Source organism: Eretmochelys imbricata, chromosome 1 (assembly GCF_965152235.1).
Source record: "Eretmochelys imbricata isolate rEreImb1 chromosome 1, rEreImb1.hap1, whole genome shotgun sequence".
Classification (NCBI taxonomy): Eukaryota; Metazoa; Chordata; order Testudines; family Cheloniidae; genus Eretmochelys; species Eretmochelys imbricata.
Genome location: NC_135572.1, coordinates 192593232 through 192617274, shown reverse-complemented (window position 1 = coordinate 192617274; position 24043 = coordinate 192593232). Strand labels below are relative to the sequence as shown.

Here is a 24043-nt window from a genome sequence, read left to right as displayed (position 1 = left end):
ATGGATGTTTGCCTTACTCTAGGAATGGCTGAAATTCTGTGGTGGATGAAGTGAGAGCCTTGTTTTGAGTCCAGGTTACTGGCAGCTCCTTGAAACTAGACACTGAAACCCCAGTAATGCGTTACATAACTCTCTGCTTCATGAAACTTGTCTATGCTGCACAGGTACAAGAGCGGAATGTATTTGAATGTGGCTATTTGTTCGGAGAACAGATTGTGATTTTTTTCCTGAACGTATTCATTCTGCAATATTTTTTAGTAGTTTCATTCATGGCCTGGGTTGCTTAGGTGGGATAGTTCACATGAATCCCACAGCATTGTTACTGTTCCACGACTGGGTTAGAATAAGTCTGAAGTCTTCTGTTGAGTTACTTTGAAGTGGAGAGAGAATCTAGATCGTTATTAAAAGGATTAGAATGTTTAACTGCATATTAAATTAGGATAGCAATAAGAGTCAATGTGTCGTTTCTCACATAGTGGCCCCTGTCAAACTCTTACAGCTTTGCCTTTGCATAGTTATTACCACAGTATTCCAATGAATTAGGGAATATAGGCTTCTTTGTACAAGTATAAGGAATATAGTAAATCAGTGTTATAATAACACTACACCAGCTACAATATCTATCCTTTACCATAAAGTTGAATGGTTATTTTTATTCTTCTATAAAAGTTTATTCACTCTGGGTGAATAAAATTTTGTGAGGCACTGAAGGCGGAAACTATGTATTTGGGTTGTTGTTACGACTTCAAGCCAGAGGGTTCCAGCACCTATGCTTCCTGCAAATAGCAATTCAAACTCTTAATGGTGACCATGATAGAGTTTTAACAAATAATAAAATGAAGTTCCTGTTTTGATCACTGGATGGTGCAGTTCAGCTGGAAAAGCTTCAGTTAAATATTATAATATAATAATTATATAACACTACTAATTGAAGAAACTGCATTAGCTAAGCCTGAAATATATCTGGGCTTTTCTCTCTACAGATCAGTATCCCATTAGTGAAAAATGTGGGAGCTAAGGCCAGACTTGATGTAAGTGCATGCATGCATGTAAGTCAAATTTCATTGACTTCAGTGGAGCTGTGCTGGCTTAACGCAGGTATGAGAAATTCTGACACCTTGAGAAATTATAAATTTGATATTTTGTAAACTACAAAATTCACCTGTTCAGAACTACAAGTTCTTCCTGTCACTTGGAATCAGTATTCCAGTGTTTCATTCTGCAGCTAAAGCTATCTGAATTTCTAGCATCTGGAAAATTGTGCTGGAAATCTCACAAGGACAGTCTTTCTTAAATTTCAAGTACTTAATATTTTTGGTTGGGCCAGAAACACTGCAAAGGGAGAACAGCTTCCTAGCAGGAATCAAGCAGCAGAGTGGGACACTGAAAATGATAAATGTTTTAAAAAAATAAAGAAAGAAACCACACTGTCAGGATCTCTTTAAAAAGAAAAAAGAAGTATGAAAGCATGAAGTGATTTGAGTTTCATTTGAAGTGGCAATGAAATATTGAGAATATGGTTCCTTCTTAAATCCAGGCCAGATTACTTGTTCCTGGTAGCAGTGTGATATGTTTGTCTTACAAAGACACCCTAGAGAGCATATTTAGGTATTCATAAAACAAGCAGCCTATTCAAACCCACAATAAAAATATTTTTTCTAATCATATAGTAATACTGATACTTAACCCTTTACATTCTTATAGCATTAATGAATTAATCCTCAGAATGAGAGCTAAGACACAAAAGGAAATGTTTTTGTGAACATTTTGGAGAATTTGGAATAATATTTTGATTTGGGCCTGCTGTTTTTGTTTGCCTTTCACAAATATTTGTGCAACTCAAAGATTGTTTGAATATTCATACAAGGACCATAAATTTCAGGCCTGCATCTAAGATTTGCTTAATAAAAAAAACAATTTTTTGTGTGTGTCATAACAGTTTATAAAAGGTCATCCAGTCAGGAAACCATAGGACACCATAGGATTCAGATAATCAATTGACGTCTAAGAAAGAACACCATAGGATTCAGATAATCAATTGACGTCTAAGAAGCAAATTCTGAATAGAGAGTAACTGAGTGAAGGCTGTTTGTGAGCAATCTACAGGCTGAAATTTGCTGGCTTAAGCTACTGAAGAATTTGCATTATCAACAAATTAATACAAATAATTACCTGTTTACAGACAACTGACAGTGAGAATAATGGACTAAACTAATCAAATGAAGAGATTCATAAAAATAACTCTAAGTTCTACCCACAACATCCAATGACGTAGGTTTGTATTACTCCTGTTGTACAGATGAGGAAATTGAGGCACAGAGAGAATAAGAGACTTGTTTAACTTGTTTAGACTTGTTTAACACCACCCAGAAAATCAGTGGCAGGGATTAAAATTTGGGAGTACCTAGCTGCCAGTCATGTGGTCAGTCTACCAGACCATGCTGCCTCTCTAAGTTTTAACTATCTTTTATGTGCATTCTGAACCATTAAAAATTAGAGTAAGAACTATGGCCAGAATTGTCAAAAGGCTTGGTACCCACAATTACAACCGTGTGAACCAAAAAATGAAAAAAAAATCATTGTGAGTAAAATTAAACATTTTATTTGACTTGAAACCGAACATTTTGTTTGGCTTTTGAGTTTAATATTTTTACAAAATTGCAGTAAAAATCCTGAACAAAACGTGGCATTTTCTTCTTGAAAATGTGAAAATGAAACATTTTGATTTTTTTCTGATTTTATTTATTTATTAGCCAAAATTAGTTAATGAATTTGACACAAATTTGTGAAATGTTTTGGTTGACCCAAATCTGCATTTTTGAGCCAAGAAAATGTTTTGGACAAAAATTTTCAGCCAACTCTACCCACAATCTATACCACATTGTCAAGAGTTTTTGGCGCCCATTGCGTTAACGTTGAAAGCTGTTGTATGAGCACTTAGGAAATTCTGGCCTTTCTCTTTAGCTGCCTGCATGGGAGCAGAGCTCTTCTGAAAATCTGAGCTTGAGCTTGTCTGAAAGTCTAGTGTTCTGTCTTCAGGACTTTTCAGAAAGTGTTACATGGAGTTAAACTTCAGGGCTATTGTATATAAAACCCTGATTAATTAGATGCCAGTAGTTGACTGCCAAAATTCAAAGAAACAGTACCATACCATTTTGTAGTAAACAAATGTAATGTACACAGAAAATGTTATAAACAGATTTGGAATATTCCCCAGTGTTCAGTATTCACCAGTTTTCATAGTGTTGCCAACTCTCATGATGATTTTGAGTGACTGGATTTTGGCAGGGGCTAGCACCCATCGGACAATGACACGAGACCCTACAGCCCCCAGGAGAATTTGAGCCATGCTGGGGAGCAAACCCTCTCTGAATGGCTGCCTGCCCTACTTGCCAGCTTCCTGGGCCAAAGCAACCAATCAGCAGCTACAGGCAGAGCTCTCCTCCTCTCCTCAGCAACCTGACGCCATTCTCATGGGGTGAGGGGGAACAGAACACCTCCTCTGCCTCCTCTGATGTCTCTGCTCCTCCCACCTTGTAACACCTGGCCTTTAAAGGGGAGTGAGGGACTCTGCTGCATCACCCAGGCCTGGTAGGTGGGGGGGGGGGGCGGCGAAGAGCCTCGGAGAAGCAGAGCTGAGGCTGGGGGACAGACTCGAACCAGAGACTGGAGAGACAGGACTGTTTGCTGGGCAGGAAACAGACAGATGTGGGGGTGAGAGCTTCTGCAGTTGGGGCCAAAATCACGTTAACCCAATAAATTTGAGGGAAGAGACAGCATTAATTGACAAAGAGAGGGAGAGCCAGGGGATGGGGAGGAGGAATTGGAATATCAAAGGACAGGCCAAAAAACCACAAAATAATCTTTTTTGAGTTTGGCAATACTTCCTGCAACACCCCTGCTATTCCCATTCACCTTAGTCCTGATTTCCAACAAACCCTCTTTTGTCTTTTTAACTCTCACTCCGCTCTGTCCATACATCTCCTTCAAGATTGACACTACAGTCAGCTATTCCAGCCCATGTTTCTCTCCAGTAGATCATGCAGAATTATGGAGTGTTGGGATTATGCGGGAGACCTTCAGAATAATATTCCTTGTTATCAACCGGCAGATTGAAAATTAGATCCTCCAACATGCATCCACTCGTGACATCTAACCTTCCCTTTCCCAATATCCCATCTTTTAGTTCTCCTTTATTTGTAGCCAGATGAACACACATACACACAACTGCATTTACCTTTGTGTTTAAATTTCCATGAGTGCAGATGAAAGATCATCCATATTAGCTGCCAATACTTGTTTTTCTGAATTACAAAGCAGCAGTAGTCATCAGTATATCCAGGTTTCAATGGGAATTTCTCATAGCTGCTCTACAAAGGAAATGTACTGTTATTGCGGAAGGGAAGAGTCTAATTATATAATTTACAGTAGATGACGAACTGGCATGTCCCAAAAGGGAGTAGTGTATAAAAAGGGAAGTTCAGAACTGAATGCCTTCTGTTGCCTGCTCATCTAGTTGATCGCACAGCTGAGATGATATTCACATGCATTTTCTTCTCTTGGGTCTGGGCGATAGCAGCAGGTAAATTTTCTATTCTTTGGCTAAAATTGTATGTGAAACTTTGTTGACCAAACATCCTGCTAACCTGGTGATGTACAGCTCTTATAAGATCTTTGCAGAACCCCTTGCTCCTCATTTACCACCTCCTGATTAACGCCATCAATGATATAACACTTCTGGCCAGACACACAGCTGTGTTGTGCTTGGTGATGTGACCTGGAGATAAGCAGAAATGAGCTTGATAATGCTTCCTGTGCTGTCACTGCATTATTCATGTTTCTGATTTTATTTATAGTGTCTTTAGTTTGATTTAAAAGGAGTGTATCCATTACCTCGAGGTATGTGGACATATTTATTTACAAACTACAATAAGCAAACGAGCTACCTAAACTACGACTGCTTTCAGCTTACGTTACGACAGAGATTTTGGTTATGGAGTGTAAATGGATTCCTTCTGGTCAAGATGGGGTCGTTTGTAATGACTGACATACAGGCTAGTTGATCCTTGCCACACCGCCCTGTGTGAAGGAAATATAGCCACATCGTATTATGGGACAACCGTCTACCTCTTCAAGAACACTATATGTAGTTTCTCATGTGGATTGTGAAGCAGCAGTTAATGTACAAAACACTCTTTTCAGTGCTGTGCCTGTTGTTGCTGGCATCTTTCTTCATATGCTGGTGTATGGTACACATACTGATGTAAACTAACCAAGTAATGTTAACTTTGGCTTTGTGAGAAAAGTAGTGTTGAGTGAAAGATTAAGACTGGAAATCTCCCACTTGTTGCCTTAATGGCATTTCAGCCTGCTTCTATTCATTTAAAGAGAAGAAGGACAATAATTTTGCATGGTGAGCTCCACTCCCATGATTCTCTGGCTTAGAGAGACAGGTTTTCATGGGCATGTCCCCTTCTAACTGATAAGCTGTAGCTCACGAAAGCTCATGCTCAAATAAATTGGTTAGTCGCTAAGGTGCCACAAGTACTCCTTTTCTTTTTGCGAATACAGACTAACACGGCTGTTACTCTGAAACCTGCCACTAATACTGATTCTCAGAACATTTTATTCTACGAGCTGTCAGAAAGGGCTCTGCAGGTGGCTAGTGGTCCATGGACTGTGGTTGGAAAATAAGTTATAATTGAAGCATTCGCTCTAAACTTCAGTCTGACTTGACCTAACCTTTCTGGTCTCTGATAGATGTGTATGTAGGGGATGTCAAAATGTGTGTTAAGGGCAAGGTGGGGGGCTAGGGCTTTATGAATTCCCTTCCAATTGGACAGATGTCCACAGGGTCCAGAAATCATTAATATAGTGGAGCTGTTCATTAGCTTAAGAGTAAGTGTTGTGTGAGTCAGATCGAGCAGACAAATGTCCTCATCACAAATAATGTAATTGCCCTTGTTCTTGTGATCTGAACTGGCTTTCTTGCTGGAAACTTGAGCAGACAGGCCTAGGATTGGATGGGCTAGGAGTTGCTTTATTCGTCGTGGTGAAGTTTAATGTCCCAGTCTGATTCACAGGGAATCTCTTTATGGAAGGTCTGCAGGCAAAGCATGCCAAGAATTCTCACTCAGAAGTTGCAGAGGGGTGTTGCCTTGGTAAATAATGGAATTTCTGTTTAGTATGTGCCATGGTGGATGAAAGGGAATCTCAAAATTATGTGTCCTGTCTGCCCACAGGCTCACTGCAGGTCGTTCATAGGAAGGTCCAATCGTCCAAGACTGGAGAAAATGTTACTTTCCAATGCCAGCTTGTCATGGATCATGAAGTGCTGCAAGTCACCTGGCAGAAGGAGAGTGGAGAGGGCAAAGGCAACATAGCAACCTACAGCAGGATTAACGGACACAGAATCCTGGGTAACTATAGCAGCCGTGTGAACTTCACCCAGAGTGAGCTGACGGTCTCTGCCATTACTGTTCATGCAGTCACCCTGCAGGACGAAGGCTGTTACAAATGTATCTTCAACACATTTCCCATGGGATCCATCACTGGCAGGACATGCCTCAAGGTTTATGGTAAGACCTCATCATCACAAAGGGGGGCTTTGACCTTTCAGAAACTCCAGCCTTTCCCTAGTTTGTGATTGTCTTTAGTGGCAGCGCTGGTTAATCTCTCTCTTTCTCAGTGGGAAGGTGACCTAATTTTCCCTTCCTCATTGGTTTTTTACCTCTGATGGTGAGCAGAGTTGTGTGAATAATGGATGGTAATTAAAAAAAAAAAAAAACCTAAACCAAAACAGTTTGGGTCAAACCAAAAATAATTTAAAAAAATTTTTGGGGGGGGAAAATTGTAAAGTAAAAAACAATAATTCATTTGGGGGTCAAACAAAAGGTTTAGTTTTGACAAAATGTAAATGTTTTGTTTAGATTTTGACCATTTTAAAATGTTTTTGATTGCTTTTATTGAAACAAAAGGAAATTTTGACACAGTCATTTTGAACTGAAAAACCAAAATATTTTGTTTAGAAAGTCAAAACAAAATATTCAGATGTTTAAAGGTGTTTTTTTTTTCTTGCTGAAACACTTCTGGAAAACTGAAGGAACAAAAAGTGTGGAGGAGTCGAAGGGGCTAGGAAGAAAGGCTTTGTCTTTCCGGTGGGAAGGAGACAAGTGGACCCATGACTAATTCCTAAACCTAAAGAGACAAATTATGGGAAGAAGTCAATTTAACGTTTTAGGTAGTGGGGAGGGAAATGTGCTTTTAAAAAATACTGGGTTGTTTGCTACAGGATAGCATTAAGAATTGTGTACAAATATCTTTTCTGTTTATCCTGTAAACTCAAGAATGGAGGCCCTGCACATCCAAGTCCTTTCTCTTACCATTGAAACCAGGGAGATTTTCTCCAAAGTCTACAGAGCACTCAGCCCTATATTCTGCGTTGCTCTGATCTGCCCAATAGCAAACTTCTCCTTTTGAAAAGTACTTACTTTCTGCGAATGCACGTGCTCTCATGAACATTTGTTTCTGTGGTTTAGGTCATAATGTATACAGTCTAACCTCACCGTTGTTCACTTCTCTAATTGACAAACGTTAGTGTTTGGAGTTTCTGAGAGTTTTCTGGTGGTTTTGTTCTACTTTTGAAAAAAAAACGACTGGCTGAATGTTGTTGTTTGGTCTCATATGAGCGAGATGTCTTTGTTTTTAACATTATACTACTACTTTTACATAAGGGTGAAGTGCTGTTATAAATAAATTAAACAATACTGGTTAAAATGGATGATGGTGGGTCTTCCCATATGGAATGAGACTAATAGCCCTTCCATGGTAGCTGGTAGCAGATGCTTCAGAAGAAGGTATAAAATCCATATATGCAACAATTACATCATAATATGCATTTGGGCTAGGAGAAACCTCCCCACAAGCAGTTACTGGCTGGTTGTGAAGCACGAGAGTTGATATCCCTTTAAAATCTTAATTTTATTATTATGTAACTGAGGAAACTTTTATATCTGCAAGTAACCAGAGAACTCTTAATTATGTTGGTGACAAATGTTAATTATAGTTTGGGGATAATCACAAGTCTCATTCTTACTGGAATCCCATGTTTCCTTTTCTCCACACTAATTAAAAGCTAAGGTTTTTGTATGGAGAACTTAGTCAGAGGATACAATCCAGCAAATGTGTGAGACACACAGTCTGAGGGCCAGAGGTCGCACTCAAGTACAGGAAAGGTGAATTCTGCTCCCACGTAAATGTTGGCTCTAATGATGGAAATATAATGGGTGGAACTGCTGAATCAGATCCCAGGTGCATTAACTTGGCTCTTTGTTCTCAAGTGAACAGATTGAATTCTATAAAGTTTACTGCATGTGGGTCTTCCAGATGAAACTGTAAAAGCCCAGGTCCTGGCTGATCTATGTGGGTGTTAAGATCCCAAGGCATTCTTGATAAGAGCAGGGATTTGTCCTGATACCGGAGGCCAAAATTCTTTCTCTCCTCACACTCCTGTATGTAAACCTTATGGTTACCATCATCTGCTACAGAGAGAGCTGCATTTCTGAGGAGCTTTTTGTACCAAATAGAGTTTATAAAGTACTTCAGGATCCTGTAGGGTGAGATAACATCTAATTAAAAAAATAGCAGTAGGGATTGTGTTATCCTGGTTGGTGGGACTTCACCCTCACAGAGTAAATATTGACAGGTTTCAGAGTAACAGCCGTGTTAGTCTGTGAGGGAGTGAGAGAACCTGGATTTGTGCAGGAAATGGCCTAACTTCATTATCATGCACATTGTGTAAAGAGTTGTCACCTTGGATGGGCTATCACCAGCAGGAGAGTGAATTTGTGTGGGGGGGTGGAGGGTGAGAAAACCTGGATTTGTGCTGGAAATGGCCTAACCTGACGATTACTTTAGATAAGCTATTACCAGCAGGACAGTGGGGTGGGAGGAGGTATTGTTTCATATTCTCTGTGTATATATAAAGTCTGCTGCAGTTTCCACGGTATGTATCTGATGAAGTGAGCTGTAGCTCACGAAAGCTCATGCTCAAATAAATTGGTTAGTCTCTAAGGTGCCACAAGTACTCCTTTTCTTTTTAGAGTAAATATTGTTCTACATCACTCACTTGCCCACCCTGTGAAGGAAGAGAGGTCTGAGGCTAAACCAGCAGGTGACTGTATTAAAAAAGATGTTGGAAAAGACTCTAGTTATGTTCATAGGGCCACTGACCTAGGGCTGGCAAATACTGGCTATTGTCCAGGCAGTTTACAAGAACACTTAATAATTCCAGACAGGAACAGGCCAGGGAATGGTTTGTTTTAAATGTTTAAACTTTCTAGGTGCTCAAATAAGACTGTATGACATCTCCTTATCAGGGATGTTAGTTATTGATGGATCCCACACACAAGGATCTTATCACTGTTTAATACACAAGGCAAACATACCTTTTCTGAAATATAAAATAAGATTTAGCACTTGGATGGATTCCAGATCATATCTAAGATCCTTTCCCTTTGTTTCGCATCCAGTGATATCCTCAAAAAAATATTTTGCACTCTCTGTCCAAATAGATTACAAATCTTTTAGTCTACACTGGGTGTCCCCAGCACAGGCACCTCATTTTGCACAATTCATGTGTCCCTGTCTCAAAGCTACTTAAAGCCCTGATTTATGTATTTATTCTCGTTGCTATTAATGGGAGTTAACATATTTAAAAAGGATGGGGGGAGTATTCCTACTCTCTCGGGACATGTTATGAGAATGGACCCAAAGGCTTTCTGAAACTCACAGTCACTCTCACAGCAAGGTGCAAATCAATTTATGGAGATCCCAGCTTGAACTGAAATTGTCAGTTTACTTGCCCTGGAGGGGTTGGTGGGGATTACAAGGGAGTTTACCTTCTAGTGATTGCCAGGTAGTTGTGACCTCTATATTTCATATGTGCGTTATTTCCTGTGTTGCCACCGTAACTTCTTTCTACCTGTTTAAGGGAAGTGAAGTCAAATCAGGTGGTGTATATCATACGTGCAGGAAGCCTAGATATGGGGGAATGGATAGGTTTTCAGGTGGGAATTTCAAAGCTGCCTTGCTAGAACAGGAGAGAGAAACCTTGTGAAAATGATAGTGTATAGGAGACACTCCCTGAGTTTAAAAAAACCTCCAAGCATCCCCTCCAACATGTTTTTTATTACATGATATCCTTCAGAATTTAAGATCTACAAAATATTACGAAAGAAGAATAAATAGAAGTTGCCGAAGTTTAAATCTGAGGGAGAGAAACAATTGTTAACTAGTGGCTAGTTTAGGGAGAATCAAGATTGGCCAGTTTACAGAATCCTTTAGGAATTTGTTCATGTGTATCTAGATATGTTATAAATAACTTACACATAGATGGCACCAGCCCTCGGAAGATCTCAAAGCATGATGGATAAGTACTATCCCTATTTCATAGATGGAGCAAGTGAGGTGCAAAGAAACTAGTTACTTGCCAAAGGCCATGCAGTGAGTCAATGGCAGAGGCACTCCCAATTCCTGTCTACATCCACTGATACAATTGTAAGCCCTAAAATAAGACCCAGTCCTGCTCTCATTTGAAGTCAGTTGCAAAACTTCCACTGATTTCAGTGGGATCAGGTTCAGGCCCTTAGAGTAGATTATATTCTTTATATCTGAGTGTCCTTTGTATTATTTAATAACAGACAATAAAATTAAATACAACCAAAGTTGTCAAATGTTAGTAAAGATGAATGAAACATTTTTCATCCTCTGTATATTGGAGTTGGAGAGCTAATTAGGCAGAGAATTGGTGAGATCTGCTGTATATGTCTTCTGTGGTGATCACCCTTTGTTCTAATATGGGTAGGCAGAGGACGGTCTAGTCAGAACTGGAAGGAAATGAGATTTGGGACAATAGTTCTATTTCTGCAACGTTCCACTGGGAGGGCTTTAGTGGAGCATTTACTGCCATTTACTCGTATGTCTACACAGGAAAAAAGTACCTATGGCGGCGAGTCTCCGAGCCTGGATCTACAGACGCAAGCGCGCACTATGGCACTAAAACGAGCCATGTAGACTTACCTTCCCCTTCCTGCGGCAGCAGAGCTTGAGCTCTAGCCTGAGCCGTAATGTCTAGGCAGCTATTTGTGCACCGTAGCGCTGAGTCCACAGCCTGAGGCTCTGAAACTTGCTGCTACCTTAGTCTGCCCCTGTGTAGATGTATGTGACTTTAGGCAAGCTCCGATACCTCTGTGCCTCAGTGACTGCTCTGTGACTTGGTAAAATGATTTGAAATGGGAGGTGTCATATAAGTGCTGTGTATTATTAAACATTCTTGTAAATGATTCTTTGCTGATGCTCCCCTAAAGCCCTCCCAGTGGAACGTTGCAGGAAACATTGGCCCGTGTGATCTGTGTAGGTTTTGCTTCGCTGTTTCTGGATGTCACAATCCAGTTTTGAAGCCGATGCAGTGGGCGGAGGTAGTCAAAAGCTGTTATTTTTACGTACCCAGTGAAAAAAAGAAGAAGTTCAAAGGGTTATTTGTGAACTGAAACAGAATGCTCTTTGTGAGACTGAGCCCTTCGATTTCCAGACTTACATGGGAGACTTTGAGAAGTTCCAGCTGAAATCCCCATTGGCTCTGACACTGCAGTTTTAAGAAAAACGCTATTGTAATTTATCAGCACTATCAGTTGGGTAATGTGACAGTCCCTCTCTTGATCAGTGATGCGGGGAAGTGAGAAGCTGATGGTGAAGTCTCATGAGCAAGCACAACCACTGTAAACAAATTAAGTACAACTTAAAAAAACTGCTCATGCCATAGAATCTAATGTACGTGAAATTCATTGTAGGGAGAGAGACATAAGATAAAAAATAAGATCAGCTTAGTGTTCCTGTCAAGGTTCCTTCCCCACTCTGAACGCTAGGGTACAGATGTGGGGACCTGCATGAAAAACCTCCTAAGCTTCTCTTTACCAGCTTAGGTCAAAACTTCCCCAAGGTACAAAATATTCCACCCTTTGTCCTTGGATTGGCCGCTACCACCACCAAACAAATACTGGTTACTGGGGAAGAGCTGTTTGGACATGTCTTTCCCCCCAAAATACTTCCCAAAACCTTGCTTTGGACAAGGTTTGGTAAAAAGCCTCACCAATTTGCCTAGGTGACTACAGACCCAGACCCTTGGATCTTAAGAACAATGAACAATCCTTCCAACACTTGCACCCCCCCCTTTCCAGGGAAATGTTAAATAAAAAGCCTCACCAATTTGCATAGGTGACCACAGACCCAAACCCTTGGATCTGAGAACAATGAAAAAGCATTCAGTTTTCTTACAAGAAAACTTTTAATAGAAATAGAAGTAAACAGAAATAAAGACATCCCCCCTGTAAAATCAGGATGGTAGATACCTTACAGGGTAATTAGATTCAAAACATAGAGAACCCCTCTAGGCAAAACCTTAAGTTACAAAAAGACATACAGACAGAAATAGTTATTCTATTCAGCACAATTTTTTTCTCAGCCATTTAAAGAAATCATAATCTAACACGTACCTAGCTAGATTACTTACTAAAAGTTCTAAGACTCCATTCCTGGTCTATCCCTGGCAGAAACCAGCATATAGACAGACACACAGACCCTTTGTTTCTCTCCCTCCTCCCAGCTTTTGAAAGTATCTTGTCTCCTCATTGGTCATTTTGGTCAGGTGCCAGCGAGGTTACCTTTAGCTTCTTAACCCTTTACAGGTGAGAGGATGTTTTTCCCCTGGCCAGGAGGGATTTCAAAGGGGTTTACCCTTCCCTTTATATTTATGACAGTTCCCCTTTAGAATGTCTCCGTCTCCAACTCTGAGCACGGAGTGGCTGTAGCCTCTCCATTATTAAGGTTGCCACATGATGTCCTACTTTTGCCCTCCTACCACTATGGCTTGGAAAATTCATCCAGTCTTGTCAGCGGCATATTGAATGGTACAGCTATCTGCAGGAGCCAATATAAACTTGGCTGATCCCACACTTTCCTTTAAGTTAGTTTCTCGTCTGTTCCATGAATATGAATTTTTAAGAATAATATCGTCATTTACCTGTGCAAGAGGAAGCAATGATTTATAAAACACTCATAAACCTGGGAATTTCCAAAAATAAAAATGTTTGTTTAAAAATTGGTACAGTTGCTAATGATGGCAATGAAGTTATCAATCACATCACTCACAAGCCCAGCACTTCAAAGTTAGGTAATGAATAGTTCATCACAGCATAAAAGTTGCATTGCCCACATAATATACTCATTCATCACAGCAGAACTCTTAGCTCTGACTCAAATTAAATTACAGCTGCTGTGGCTGCAATTACATAACACTCTGGTCAAGATTTTCAAAAATAGGTGGCTACGTTTGGGCTCCTAATCCCATATTTAGGCTCTAATCCTACACAGATGCACCACTTAGATGAAAGAACAGGAACATTTTCCACTGTGAACATTTTCCACTGTGGAACATTCGTGAACATTTTCCACAGTATGCATCCGATGAAGTGGGCTGTAGCTCACGAAAGCTTATGCTCAAATAAATGGGTTAGTCTCTAAGGTGCCACAAGTCCTCCTGTTCTTTTTGCGGATACAGACTAACACGGCTGCTACTCTGAAACCTGTCACTTAGATGAGTGGTCGCACCAAACGTCATGGAACTATTCACATGTGTGAAGTTACGTGCCCACATAAGTCTTGGCAGGATGGGGGAATCTGAATAAGTGAACTGGTTTTCACAAGTGCTGAGCACCCATCAGCTCCTGTTGCAGTTAATGGGAGCTGCTGGATGCTCACTCGGCACTTGTGAAAACCAAGCCTCTGGTTTCTAAAGCCATATTTTGCCACCTAACTTCAGGAACCCATTTTTGTAAATCTTGTCCTTAATAATGATAATAATCTCTAAATATAAACACACCCTAAATGTCATGTAAAAGAAACAAAAAAAAATGTGCACATTATTGACAGACACTGATCAGCTGCAGTTACATGACCACATAAATATGCAGTAAATGTTATCATACATTGATTGGAAGTTGTCTGTGTGGGGAAGCTTGCACTACTTTTGTATAAACAGAGGACTTCAGTTGCAGGGCTGAGAGCCCCAGAATCTTTCATCTAGCAGTAATTCCCCTTAAAAAATTAAACAGAAAAGAAACAGAAATCTGGCTGAGTGGAGACGATCAACAATTTTAGAGCTACATTTGATTTCTTACTTCCCATGTACACCACCTGCTGCTTTTTACTGACTCTTTAGCACTATTGTTGAAATCTGATAATGATGTTATTGAGTCTTGGTCTGTGACACCCATGTTTCTATTCTCCCCGCCTCTGATTTGGCTGCTTTCTTCTTTGAGGAATGTGGGAATTTGGCTAATATTTTTATTATTCCGATGCATGCTTCAGTTTCCCTCTGAAGTTTGAATTGCTATGTACCGAGCACAAAGAGTTTAAAAAGCTGCTTTTGAGGCAGAGCAGAAGATATGAGGTGCTGGGTCACCTAACTGTCTGGGGAGGTCTGAATGGGTCATTTAAGGACAGGCTGAAACCGGCCAAGATGGCTTCTACAGCAGCTTGGCTGGTTAGAGCCCTGACACTGGCCAGTCTGAACTCTGTCTTGGCCTTTGCATCTCTATACTAACCTAAGGACCTGGTAACGCTGTGTTCTAGTTGGCTAACAAACCCTACTCTGTTTTGGAAAGACTGCCTGAGATCACTGCAAATACTAGCTGAGGTGCATTGATCCCAGAATAGGACAAAAAGACTCCTCTTCAGAGACCATCTCAATTGGACTTGCGGGGCAGAGCTCAGGGTGTGAAACAGGTGTGCTGGAGCCCAGAGGCTCAGGCTATGTCTAAACTAGAAATGACACAGTGGCACAGCTGGAGCAATGCAGCTATAGAGCTGTAGTGTACACACAATACAGCAACGAAAAGGATTCTTCATTCCCTGTAGTAAATCCACCTCTCTGAAAGGTGGTAACTAGGTTGACCTAGTGCTGTCTACACTGGGGCTTAAGTCAGTTTAACTATGTCTCTCAGCGGTATGAATTTTTCACACACTGGAGCAATGGAGTTTGACTGACCTAACTTTCCTTGTGTGGACCAACCCTCAGTCTTGGAGTCGTTGAGGTTGTGTGGGATACCCTTAAGGAAGAGTGAAATCCCCCTGGGAGTCTGGTGCATTGAAGGGGTTCCTCTAAGGGATTGTTTAAAAGCTATGGCCTAGTGCAGACCCTGTGCCTCCATGACTTCTTCATTTTGGTATTGTTGTCTGACATTTTGAAAGTCCATGTATCACAAGCTGGACCCTGTCAGGTTGAGACGATAGACAGCACTGAGCAGTAAAACCGAATGCCGTCCTTGTTCTCTTCAGTCAACAGTAGACACAGGCACCAAGTTCCTCTTTGCCCAAGCATGCTCGCTAAGCTACCATAGTGACAGAGCTGCAAGTGTTAATAATGGGTTTTCCTTCTTGTGCTTAACAGCAATATCAGAGCCCATACTGGAGGCCAAGCTCGTGTCCAGTGCAGACAATGGTGAGGAGGAGGTGCTGGAAATAAGCTGCTCAGTAACAGGGAAACCAGCTCCAGTGATCACCTGGAACCTGTCCCATCACCTTCAGCAGGAGCCAGGACAGTATCTCATCAATCACTCAGACCAGACTGTGACTGTTATCAGCAATTTCACACATGTCCCCTCCAGGATTCACTGGGAGAACCCAGCTGGCTGTGTGATCCAACATCCGCTCTTAAACGTGACGCTGACTCTGTCCAAGGATGGGCAGGTCCAGGGTGAGTGTGAGCTTGGTGTGGGGAAGAGGAAAAAGGAAGCTGTGTTCTCTGATACAGGAGGGAGAAGAGAAAGAGGCAGTTCAAAGGAGGGGAGGCTGGGGCAGAAGAAAGGGAGGTGCTCCCAGAAAAGCTGGAAGAGAATGATGGAACTCTTGGCGCAGGAGGGAGTGAGGACAAGGACCTTTGGGCCAGCTGAGAGAATTGGGGAGGTGGGTCTGGTACACATGGGAGAGAGAGAAGAGTGACTGGTGGTGACACTCACCTAACACCAGGCCACAGAAATAAAATGGCCCCCACAAAAACCTTGGGCACAAACTGTTGTGTATATAAACAGTGCATGAGGCCCTGGTAAAAGGAATTTTGTTTGGAAGTGCCCCTCATATATGCCACTGCATGTTTGCCCCTCTCCCTTCTCTGTCAGACCCCTGTACCCATAGCCTTCCCTTTTTCTTCTTTCCCTTGGAGAATGGTGAAGGAGTGTCTGACAGATAGTTATTCAGTGGCAGACCATGTTAAAGGCTTGCTGATTTCCCTACAGGCCAATCAGCAACAGTCGATGCTGTAACAATCTACGTATTGGTTGCTTTGATTCCCTTGGGGCTCTTGTGCATCTGCTTCTGTATCTTGTCCATCCGCTGGAAGCGACAACACCAAATGGATAGAAACAAAGCTGATCTCTGTTGGGTGAGTTTTCCCAAAATGCCTCTTCAGGGGCTAGTCTGTGCTAGTAAATAAACTCATGGCTGCTACACTGAACCCAGACTTTAAACATTGGGTTTGTCAATACTTGTCAAACTTGCCTCTGAGTGTTTTGTGATTCCTGTGTAATCTTGTTTGAGAATATGACAATGCTGCTGTAACACAGTCAAACTCAGGCTCCAGTCTTCGAAGTCACAGGGTTCTTCTGGTCCTGATAGTACAGGCGCCTGTAATACAGAGCAAAGAGAGACTCAGGGGTCTGTGTGGAACAGGGCTCAAACTAAAATGGCTCAAAACCAGTTTAACATGTGTGACAAAGCTCTGTCCTTGCCTCCGTGGGTCCCGCATTTCCTGGAGGATTTCGCTAGCCTCATAGTCTCACTGTGACCCTCCACGTAACCCTTCTTTCTCTAGAGACAAGGGTCACAGTCTACTGAGCCATTTTCATCATAAGCCAGCGAGGGAGGTGAGGAGAAGTTATCCTTCCTTGCACAGTCTCTGTTGTCTCCCAGTCTCAGTGATTAATCAGGGGGCAAAGGTGGGGAGGGGGGGAGCCCAGGCCCACCCTCTACTCTGGGCTCCAGCCCAGGGACCCTAATAGTATCAGCTATGGTAGCTGACCTTTTAGAAACATGACATGTACAATTCCCTGAGCTACTTCCCCCACAGCAGCCCTCACTTACTCAAGCTCCACTTCACCCTTACCTCAGGGCCTCCTTCCTTGTGCCTGATATGGTGTGTACTACTCAGCCTCTCCAACAGCTCAACTTCCTCTCACAGCTCCTGACAGGCACACCCACCTGACTGACTGGGAGGCTTTTAACTAGTTTCAGCCAGCCCCTGATTGGCTTCAGGTGTCCCAATCAACCTAGCATTCTCCCTGCCTTCTGGGAAGTTCTTAATTGGCACCAGGTGTCTTAATTGACCTAGAGCAGCTGCCATTTCACTTATCCTGGTACCAGGGATTGGTTTAGCCTGGAGCTAATATATCTGTCTCCCACTACTTTTCTATAGCCATCTGGCCTTGCCCCATCACACATGGCTGAACAACTTGATTAAATAGCCTAATAAGACTAAGCCACTTGACTTAAGCCTTTTGCTCCTTTACAGTGCTCTGTGCCCATGGCTTGGCCTAACATAGAGTAAAACAACAAACTGAAACTACGGTTTTGTAGCCACATATTCCTAATACTTTGAACCATTTTAAATTGAGGCAATAAATGTTTTAGAACTCTTGAAACCATAAACTTATAGCACACACCTGTAATGCAGAGCAGAAGGTGACTCAGAGATCTGTAGGAAATAGGGCTCAGATTAAAATAGCTGCCCCTGTACCCGAGCCAGGATAGGGAATATCTAGAAATTACCCCATCTATTTGTGTGTATATGTGGCAGAGGGGGGTGCAGGGAGGGAGGTTCCAAAAATCAATCACTGTGTAAATTTCACTATCAATGGAAAATCATAGCACTCCCTTTTGTGCATGCCTTACGCTGCTACTTAGTTCTTGCCTATGACCTTTCATTTTTATATCTAAGCATTTTGAAAAGGATGGTGAATATCATTAACTCCTTTTTCAGGTAGGGAAATTGAGGCACAGAAAAAGTGAAGTGACTTTCTAGAGATCATCCAGATCTGACTCCGTCCGTATCCACCGGTCTATGATGCCTATCTTGTTGGAAGCAAGCCTCAGTTGTGTTTTGAGAAACAAAAATGGAAATGGTTTAGTCTGATCTACAGTATGGTCCTTAAACAGTTTTCAGTACAAAATCAGGGGAACCACTGCTGGAAAATACTTTCAGCAACAGCTCAACATTGTAGAGAAAGCAGCACTGTGCAGAGAGGCTAAGATTAAAGATCGCTTTTGGAGGCTGTACTGCTCTAATCACTAGAGTCCCATTGGTGGGACCATGTGGGAGAAACTTGTCCTCCATCTCTGGTACAGGCAGAAGCAGTCCATCAGCAGACAAGGCAGTCAGCCTTGCGCCTTACTCCAGCACCAAAATCATTCACATTTTATTAAAAAGCAATGTTTTTCTCTTCTGCCAGGTTCTTCCCATATGCACCAAGGACATGAGGCATGGACAGCACACTAAAAATGATAAACAAGGCCCTGACAAGCTTCCTCCCTTTAGAGAACTCTTGGACAGATGAATGCATGGTGTTGGGAGAATTTTGCCTTACAGTGGTGAAATGAAAACAGTGCTGGGTTTGGATGTGTGAAACTGATGTCTAGCTGTATTTGTAACATCTCAGACTTCCACATGAATCACATTACGTGCAACTTGCCATGTTTTATACAAAAAAAAAATCCCACAATTTTTTTTTATTTCTATTTATGTTTGAATAAATGAGCCAATAAGAGTAGTTGTATATATAATGCAGTAGGTATTTATCAGAGACTGTTAAATTATAGTTTTGCAGATCTGCACAATAAAACACAAGTTTTGTATTTTCTAACATCTTTGTATTATGCGTATTGTTTGTTGTTGCTTCTAATGCCACGAACCCGAAGGCTGTTTCTTCGAGGCCTGGGGGGCTGTGCTGTATTTTATGATGCTGGGAGTTTTGAACTATCTGAAAGAGGGAATAGATAAAGCAAGAATTAACTTTGTGGTGGGTACTCCTCTGAGAGTTGCTGCGAATACAGTGATAGAGAAATAACACTGAGAGGAGCCAGCAAAGCAGCAGCCACTAGTGACCCCTATAATAAGCTTCTGTAAGACATGGGGACTTGAACCTCAAAGCTCTTAGAGATAAACCCAAAGGCTGCAGCAGGGCCAGTAGCTACCCTGAGGGACTGGAGCCAGGAGCAGGCCTTAAGCCACAAACCATCAGTAATGGGAAATCTGTTAACTGGCACTAACAGGATCTTGGGGCTTTTCCCAGAAAGAGAAAATGTCAGAGGAAGGGGAACCTTTTGTTCTCTTCTCCTCATCCCTTCTCCATTCCCCGCAACTAACTTCCCTTCTTTCCGCAGTGTTCTGCTCTGACCACAATTGGTTTCTCCACGTGCCCTGACTCCGTTGCATCATAGTTGCAGGAAGGAGTTTGGAGGAGGGCATTGGGGGTAGGCGATAAAGGGATACTTAGCCCAGCAGGGAGAAGAGGCCATGCACCAGATGTTCATTATGGGGGCAGGACAAAGGAGGGGGAGACACTGGAGAGTGGAGAAGGAACAAAGCTATGGCTGGGCCTTGAAGCAAGGGAACATGGGGAAAAGAAAGGGCTGGTGCTTGAAGCTAGACAGCATGTCAGCAGAATGAGTCTGGACAGAGGAGGGAAGTTAGGACAGGAGAGGATGTAGAAAGAACACTCTTTGCAGCAGCTGTAGGGGCTGTGTGTGGTGGAGGGGGGTTATGAATAGGGGGAAGGAAAGAAAGGGGGAGCTCAGGAGTCAGAGGCTGAAGGGTGTCTGTCATGGCGGTTGTGGGTAGCAGAAGGGAAAAGCTTAGAGAGCAGCTGGGTGTGGAGGAGGGGCTCAGACACCCAGACATCCTTCTGGGCATGGAGGGTTCTGAACAAGGAGAGAGGGGAGTAAGGTCAGTAGGAGGCAGCAGGTTTCTGGGAGTCCTATGGAAAGGGGGACATGGAAAAGCTGGGGCTGAGAGGGTGCTTGTGGTGGGGGGAAGATTGCTAGGTTGCGGGGGGGTGGGATGAGGGGGTTGGGGAGGGAGGTTGGAGCTCCAGGAACTTCATGAACACTGAGCACATCTTCTGAGCAAGAGAGGAGAAAGCTGACAGTTGGGTCTATGGAGCAAGTGTTTCTACAGCTGCCAGAGTGGTGTCTGAAGTTGTGCAGGGGATCATGGGAGGCTGGGATGGGAGGTGTCCAAGAGGCAATTTCTCCATTAAGAGGGGGATCCACACTATAAACAAGGTTGAGACCCCCTAGAGTAGCACATTTGATGGCACTTTGTCTAACCTGATGCAATCTTTTGTTTACAATCTTGTGACACTCTTTGAGAGATGATGTGCAGGGCTGATGGTTGGAAGAGAAGGCTCTGGATAAGCCCATGGAACTGGGTTTGGATGGGTTGTTGGATGGGTGGGAGGGGTTAAGTGCCATGCTGTATGGACTGTCAATTTGCTCTGGTAAAAAACAATAACCAGTGCATTTAATTAATGATTTTGGGCCATATTCCTCTCCATCCTTAATGATGCATGGTGTTCTGGTAAAGCCTAAAATTACAACTGTTGCAAAGCAGAATTTAAGTGGGGGAAAGCAGAGTAAGGGGACAGATAGAGTACATGTGTGGGTGAATACATGGTACAGGCAGCATTTTGAAAAAGGTAGGTTTTTAAAAACCAAAACCCTCAAACAAAATGTTTTGTTCAACCCAAAAGAATTTCCCCCCTTTTTTGGCTAGAAAATAGGGGTGTTTGTTTTTTGGGTTTTTTTTTTTCATTTTTGGGTGGACCCGAAATGTTCTTTTAAATTTTTGTTTAGCTGCCGAACTGAAAAATTGGTTCTGCGCATCGTTCTAAAGTCAACTCGCACAACAAGAAGTCGCTTCAGATTGGTAATTAGTGAATCATTTGTAAAAGACACCAAATCCTATGTCAGGTTTCAGAGTAGCAGCCGTGTTAGTGTGTATTCACAAAAAGAAAAGGAGGACTTGTGGTGCCTTAGAGACTAACAAATTTATTTGAGCGTCGCTTACTGAAAATGCACATCCAGAGGGGGAAAAAAAAATAGTAAGAAAGAATAAGCCACCAAGATGTTGGTGTGGGGACTGAAACTGGGCTCTGTGGGCTCTGGAATCTCCCCTTGCTTTGGGCGCCAGGTGAGCGCAATCTTTGTTTCGCCTCACTTTTGTTTCTCAGATACATGTTCCGAATGATTCAGTCCACACTAGAGCTGCAAACAAACAATATGAAATGAAAGTGTGAGGAGGAAAGAATGAATAAATATAGTGTTATCATACAAGCCTTTATTAGTACCATTATGGTTAGTAATAGTGCAGCTTGACGGTGGCTGGGGAAAGGAAACCAAAAAGATGCAGCTGGAAAACGCTCGCAATTGGGGAATTTTTCATTTTTCACCAGTCATAATTCTAAAGAATTTGAGAAAAAGAAAACTAATTTATCCAAAACTTCCCAGCACTTACAGCTCAGATTCTCTGCGGAGTTGAGCTAATAAGACAAAAAATTAAAGTTCTGGTGGGCAGAAAAAGTTGGATGCGCTGGAGAGGACAGAGTCCAAATTCTGAAGTCCCTGCTCTCCATTGGAGCTCTGCTTGATTAAGGACTGAGAAATTAACTGTGCAGTCCATTAGCGAGCCAGGACTGGTTTCTTTGATTCATAATTTAGTATTTTTAATAAAACAAGCTTCTATAAAAGTTAAGATGAATGGAAATATTTCCCCTTTTTAATCTTTTGCAGAAATAGAGAAGGTTTGGACTTGGGCAGGTGGCAGAGGAGACAAATAAGACAAGTCAATAGATAAAATATTTAATGGTACAAAAGGGAAATCAGGTGATCCTATCAAATGGTACAGAGAGGGTAAAGCCAGTGTTCCAGCTTACCCCTCTCATAATACAAGAGCAAGAGGCCATAGAACAAAATTGAAAGGCAGCTAATTTAAAACTGATAAAAGAAACCACGCACAACCTGCTGGTAGAATTTTACTGGCATGAGATTTCAGGGAGGCCAAGACTTTGGCAGAATTTAAAGGATAGTGTGATGGGGGGCGGGAAACGACAAGCAATATTCATCAAAAAAATATGTATTTCTGCTCCAGCCCCCAGCCCTGGCCACTGCTCTGACGTGCCCCTCCAAAAGTGGTGAAATTCAAATTCCTGCTCACAGCCCTGAAATGGATACAAGCCTTTCTGTGTCGGGATACAAGCCAATATCTAATGGAGGATGTAAGGAAGACACTTCCATTATAGGTCGATAATTTAATAATTACCCCCTTGGGGTTTCTTGAATCTAACTTGTAAGTATCTGATACTGGCCTCTGTTGTTCTATTGATGACTATTCATCTGAGCTGGAACTGCATTACTTATATTCCTACTAAGGTCAGGGTCTTTGGTTTTTATTTGGTTTTTAAGAAACAGTCCCCTGCAATGTTAGCAACCCAATTTTTGCAACCCTTTGGCTAGTGCCTGAGAGCTGGAAAGTAAAACTGACTGGAAACAGAAGTGATACAGTCCAAACTATTTTTGTGATTTGAGGTGAGTGACATGCAAAAAGCAAACTACATACATGGTGAAAACCATGAGATTTTCAAAATCCATTCCATTGTAATAATCTAAGGGTACGTCTACATGGGGATAAGAGCCTTGTGGCACAGCCACAGCTGGCCTGGGTCAGCTGACTCGGGCTTGCTGAGCTCGGGCTGCAGGGCTAAAAATTGCTGTGTACACATTTGGTCTCAGGCTGGAGCCCTAGCTCTGGTACGCTCCACCCTTGCAGGGTCCCACAGCTCTGACTCTAGCCTGAGACCAAACATCTACACAGCAATTTTTCATCATGCAGCTCAAGCCCAAGTCAGCTGAGCCAGGCCAGACGCAGGTGTTTCTTTTTTTAATACCCATGTAGACATCCCCTTAGGTGCTAGCACCTTTAAAGAAACGTACTTAAAAATATGATTCTTTAACCAGCGTCCCTTCAGTGAATTAAAATCCCAGTCCCTCATGGGGGATGATGGGAAGAGGCAGTGTAGTCCAGCATTACTTGTGGTTCCTATAGCTGCTGAGCTGACCAGAGCAAGGATTAAGAGCAGTGTGATTCTCAGACACACAGCAGGCACGCTTCAGCCTGGTTAATGAGTTGCCCTTAGCAGGGGAAAGTCTTCCAAAGGAAGAAAGTCTTTTTTGGGCTGCAGACGCATGACTCTCCGGTCTCAGTCTGAGAGTTCTAACACAGCGGTTCTCATACTCTGGTCTGTTCTCACAGGATCTAGGCGGTTTTTAAAAAAAGATTAAGGGAGGGTGGGAGGGTGGGGAATTTTGGCATTTGTTAAAGACAGAAGGAAACCTGGTTAAGTTAGCACAGCTTTCTCCAGTAGAGATCACTGATGCATAGAAGGGGAAGACCCAGGCGGAGCCAATGGGAAGGGAATGCCTTGGCGGGGAGGCGACTGCCGTGGGGAGAAGGGGACTGGGCAGCCTGTGCAAGGGAAAGGAGGAAAAGACAACTAAGTGGTGAGGTAGTGCATTCACATGATCAGAACGGGGGAGGGGACCAGGCCAGGGGGAGGAGGAGATGCAAAGCACTTTTCAGAACTTAGACAGCTAAAGTTACCTAAATCCTCCCCTTCCTCCCACACCTTATTCCTCTACTAAATAAGAAGCTGTCACATGAAAGATGGGGGTGGGGAGTGTTATATGGGACAGAAGGTGATTCCCGTGATCAGGAAAAGGAAATGAGGTGACCAGGAATCAGTTCCTCTACGAAGGGCTCCAGCTCAAATTTTACCTTGAGTCTTGCTATATCTGGTGTTTTTCTTAAAGCCCCAGCTCCCAGAGCCATGTGATTTCAAGAAAATATTTTTATTATTATTATTTTTAAGGTTCTAGTCTTTGG

General features: G+C 42.4%; 1 protein-coding gene across 1 annotated transcript; it reads left to right on the top strand.

The window, feature by feature from the left end:
- Nucleotides 1-4518: 4518 nt before the first annotated feature.
- On the top strand, nt 4519-18662 carry LOC144259114 (OX-2 membrane glycoprotein-like). The gene is made up of 5 exons (XM_077807294.1): nt 4519-4582; nt 6243-6578; nt 15506-15811; nt 16350-16495; nt 18558-18662. Exons 1-5 carry the CDS (start codon nt 4534-4536, stop codon nt 18660-18662), a joined length of 942 nt encoding a protein of 313 aa, XP_077663420.1. The 5' UTR covers nt 4519-4533.
- Nucleotides 18663-24043: the final 5381 nt, after the last annotated feature.

Coding starts and splice junctions, on each gene's coding strand:
- LOC144259114 (XM_077807294.1), top strand. CDS start 4,534: ATGATATTCACATGCATTTTCTTCTCTTGGGTCTGGGCGATAGCAGCA. Junction 4,583..6,242: donor GGTCTGGGCGATAGCAGCAG/GTAAATTTTCTA, acceptor GTCTGCCCACAG/GCTCACTGCAGGTCGTTCAT. Junction 15,812..16,349: donor CAAGGATGGGCAGGTCCAGG/GTGAGTGTGAGC, acceptor ATTTCCCTACAG/GCCAATCAGCAACAGTCGAT.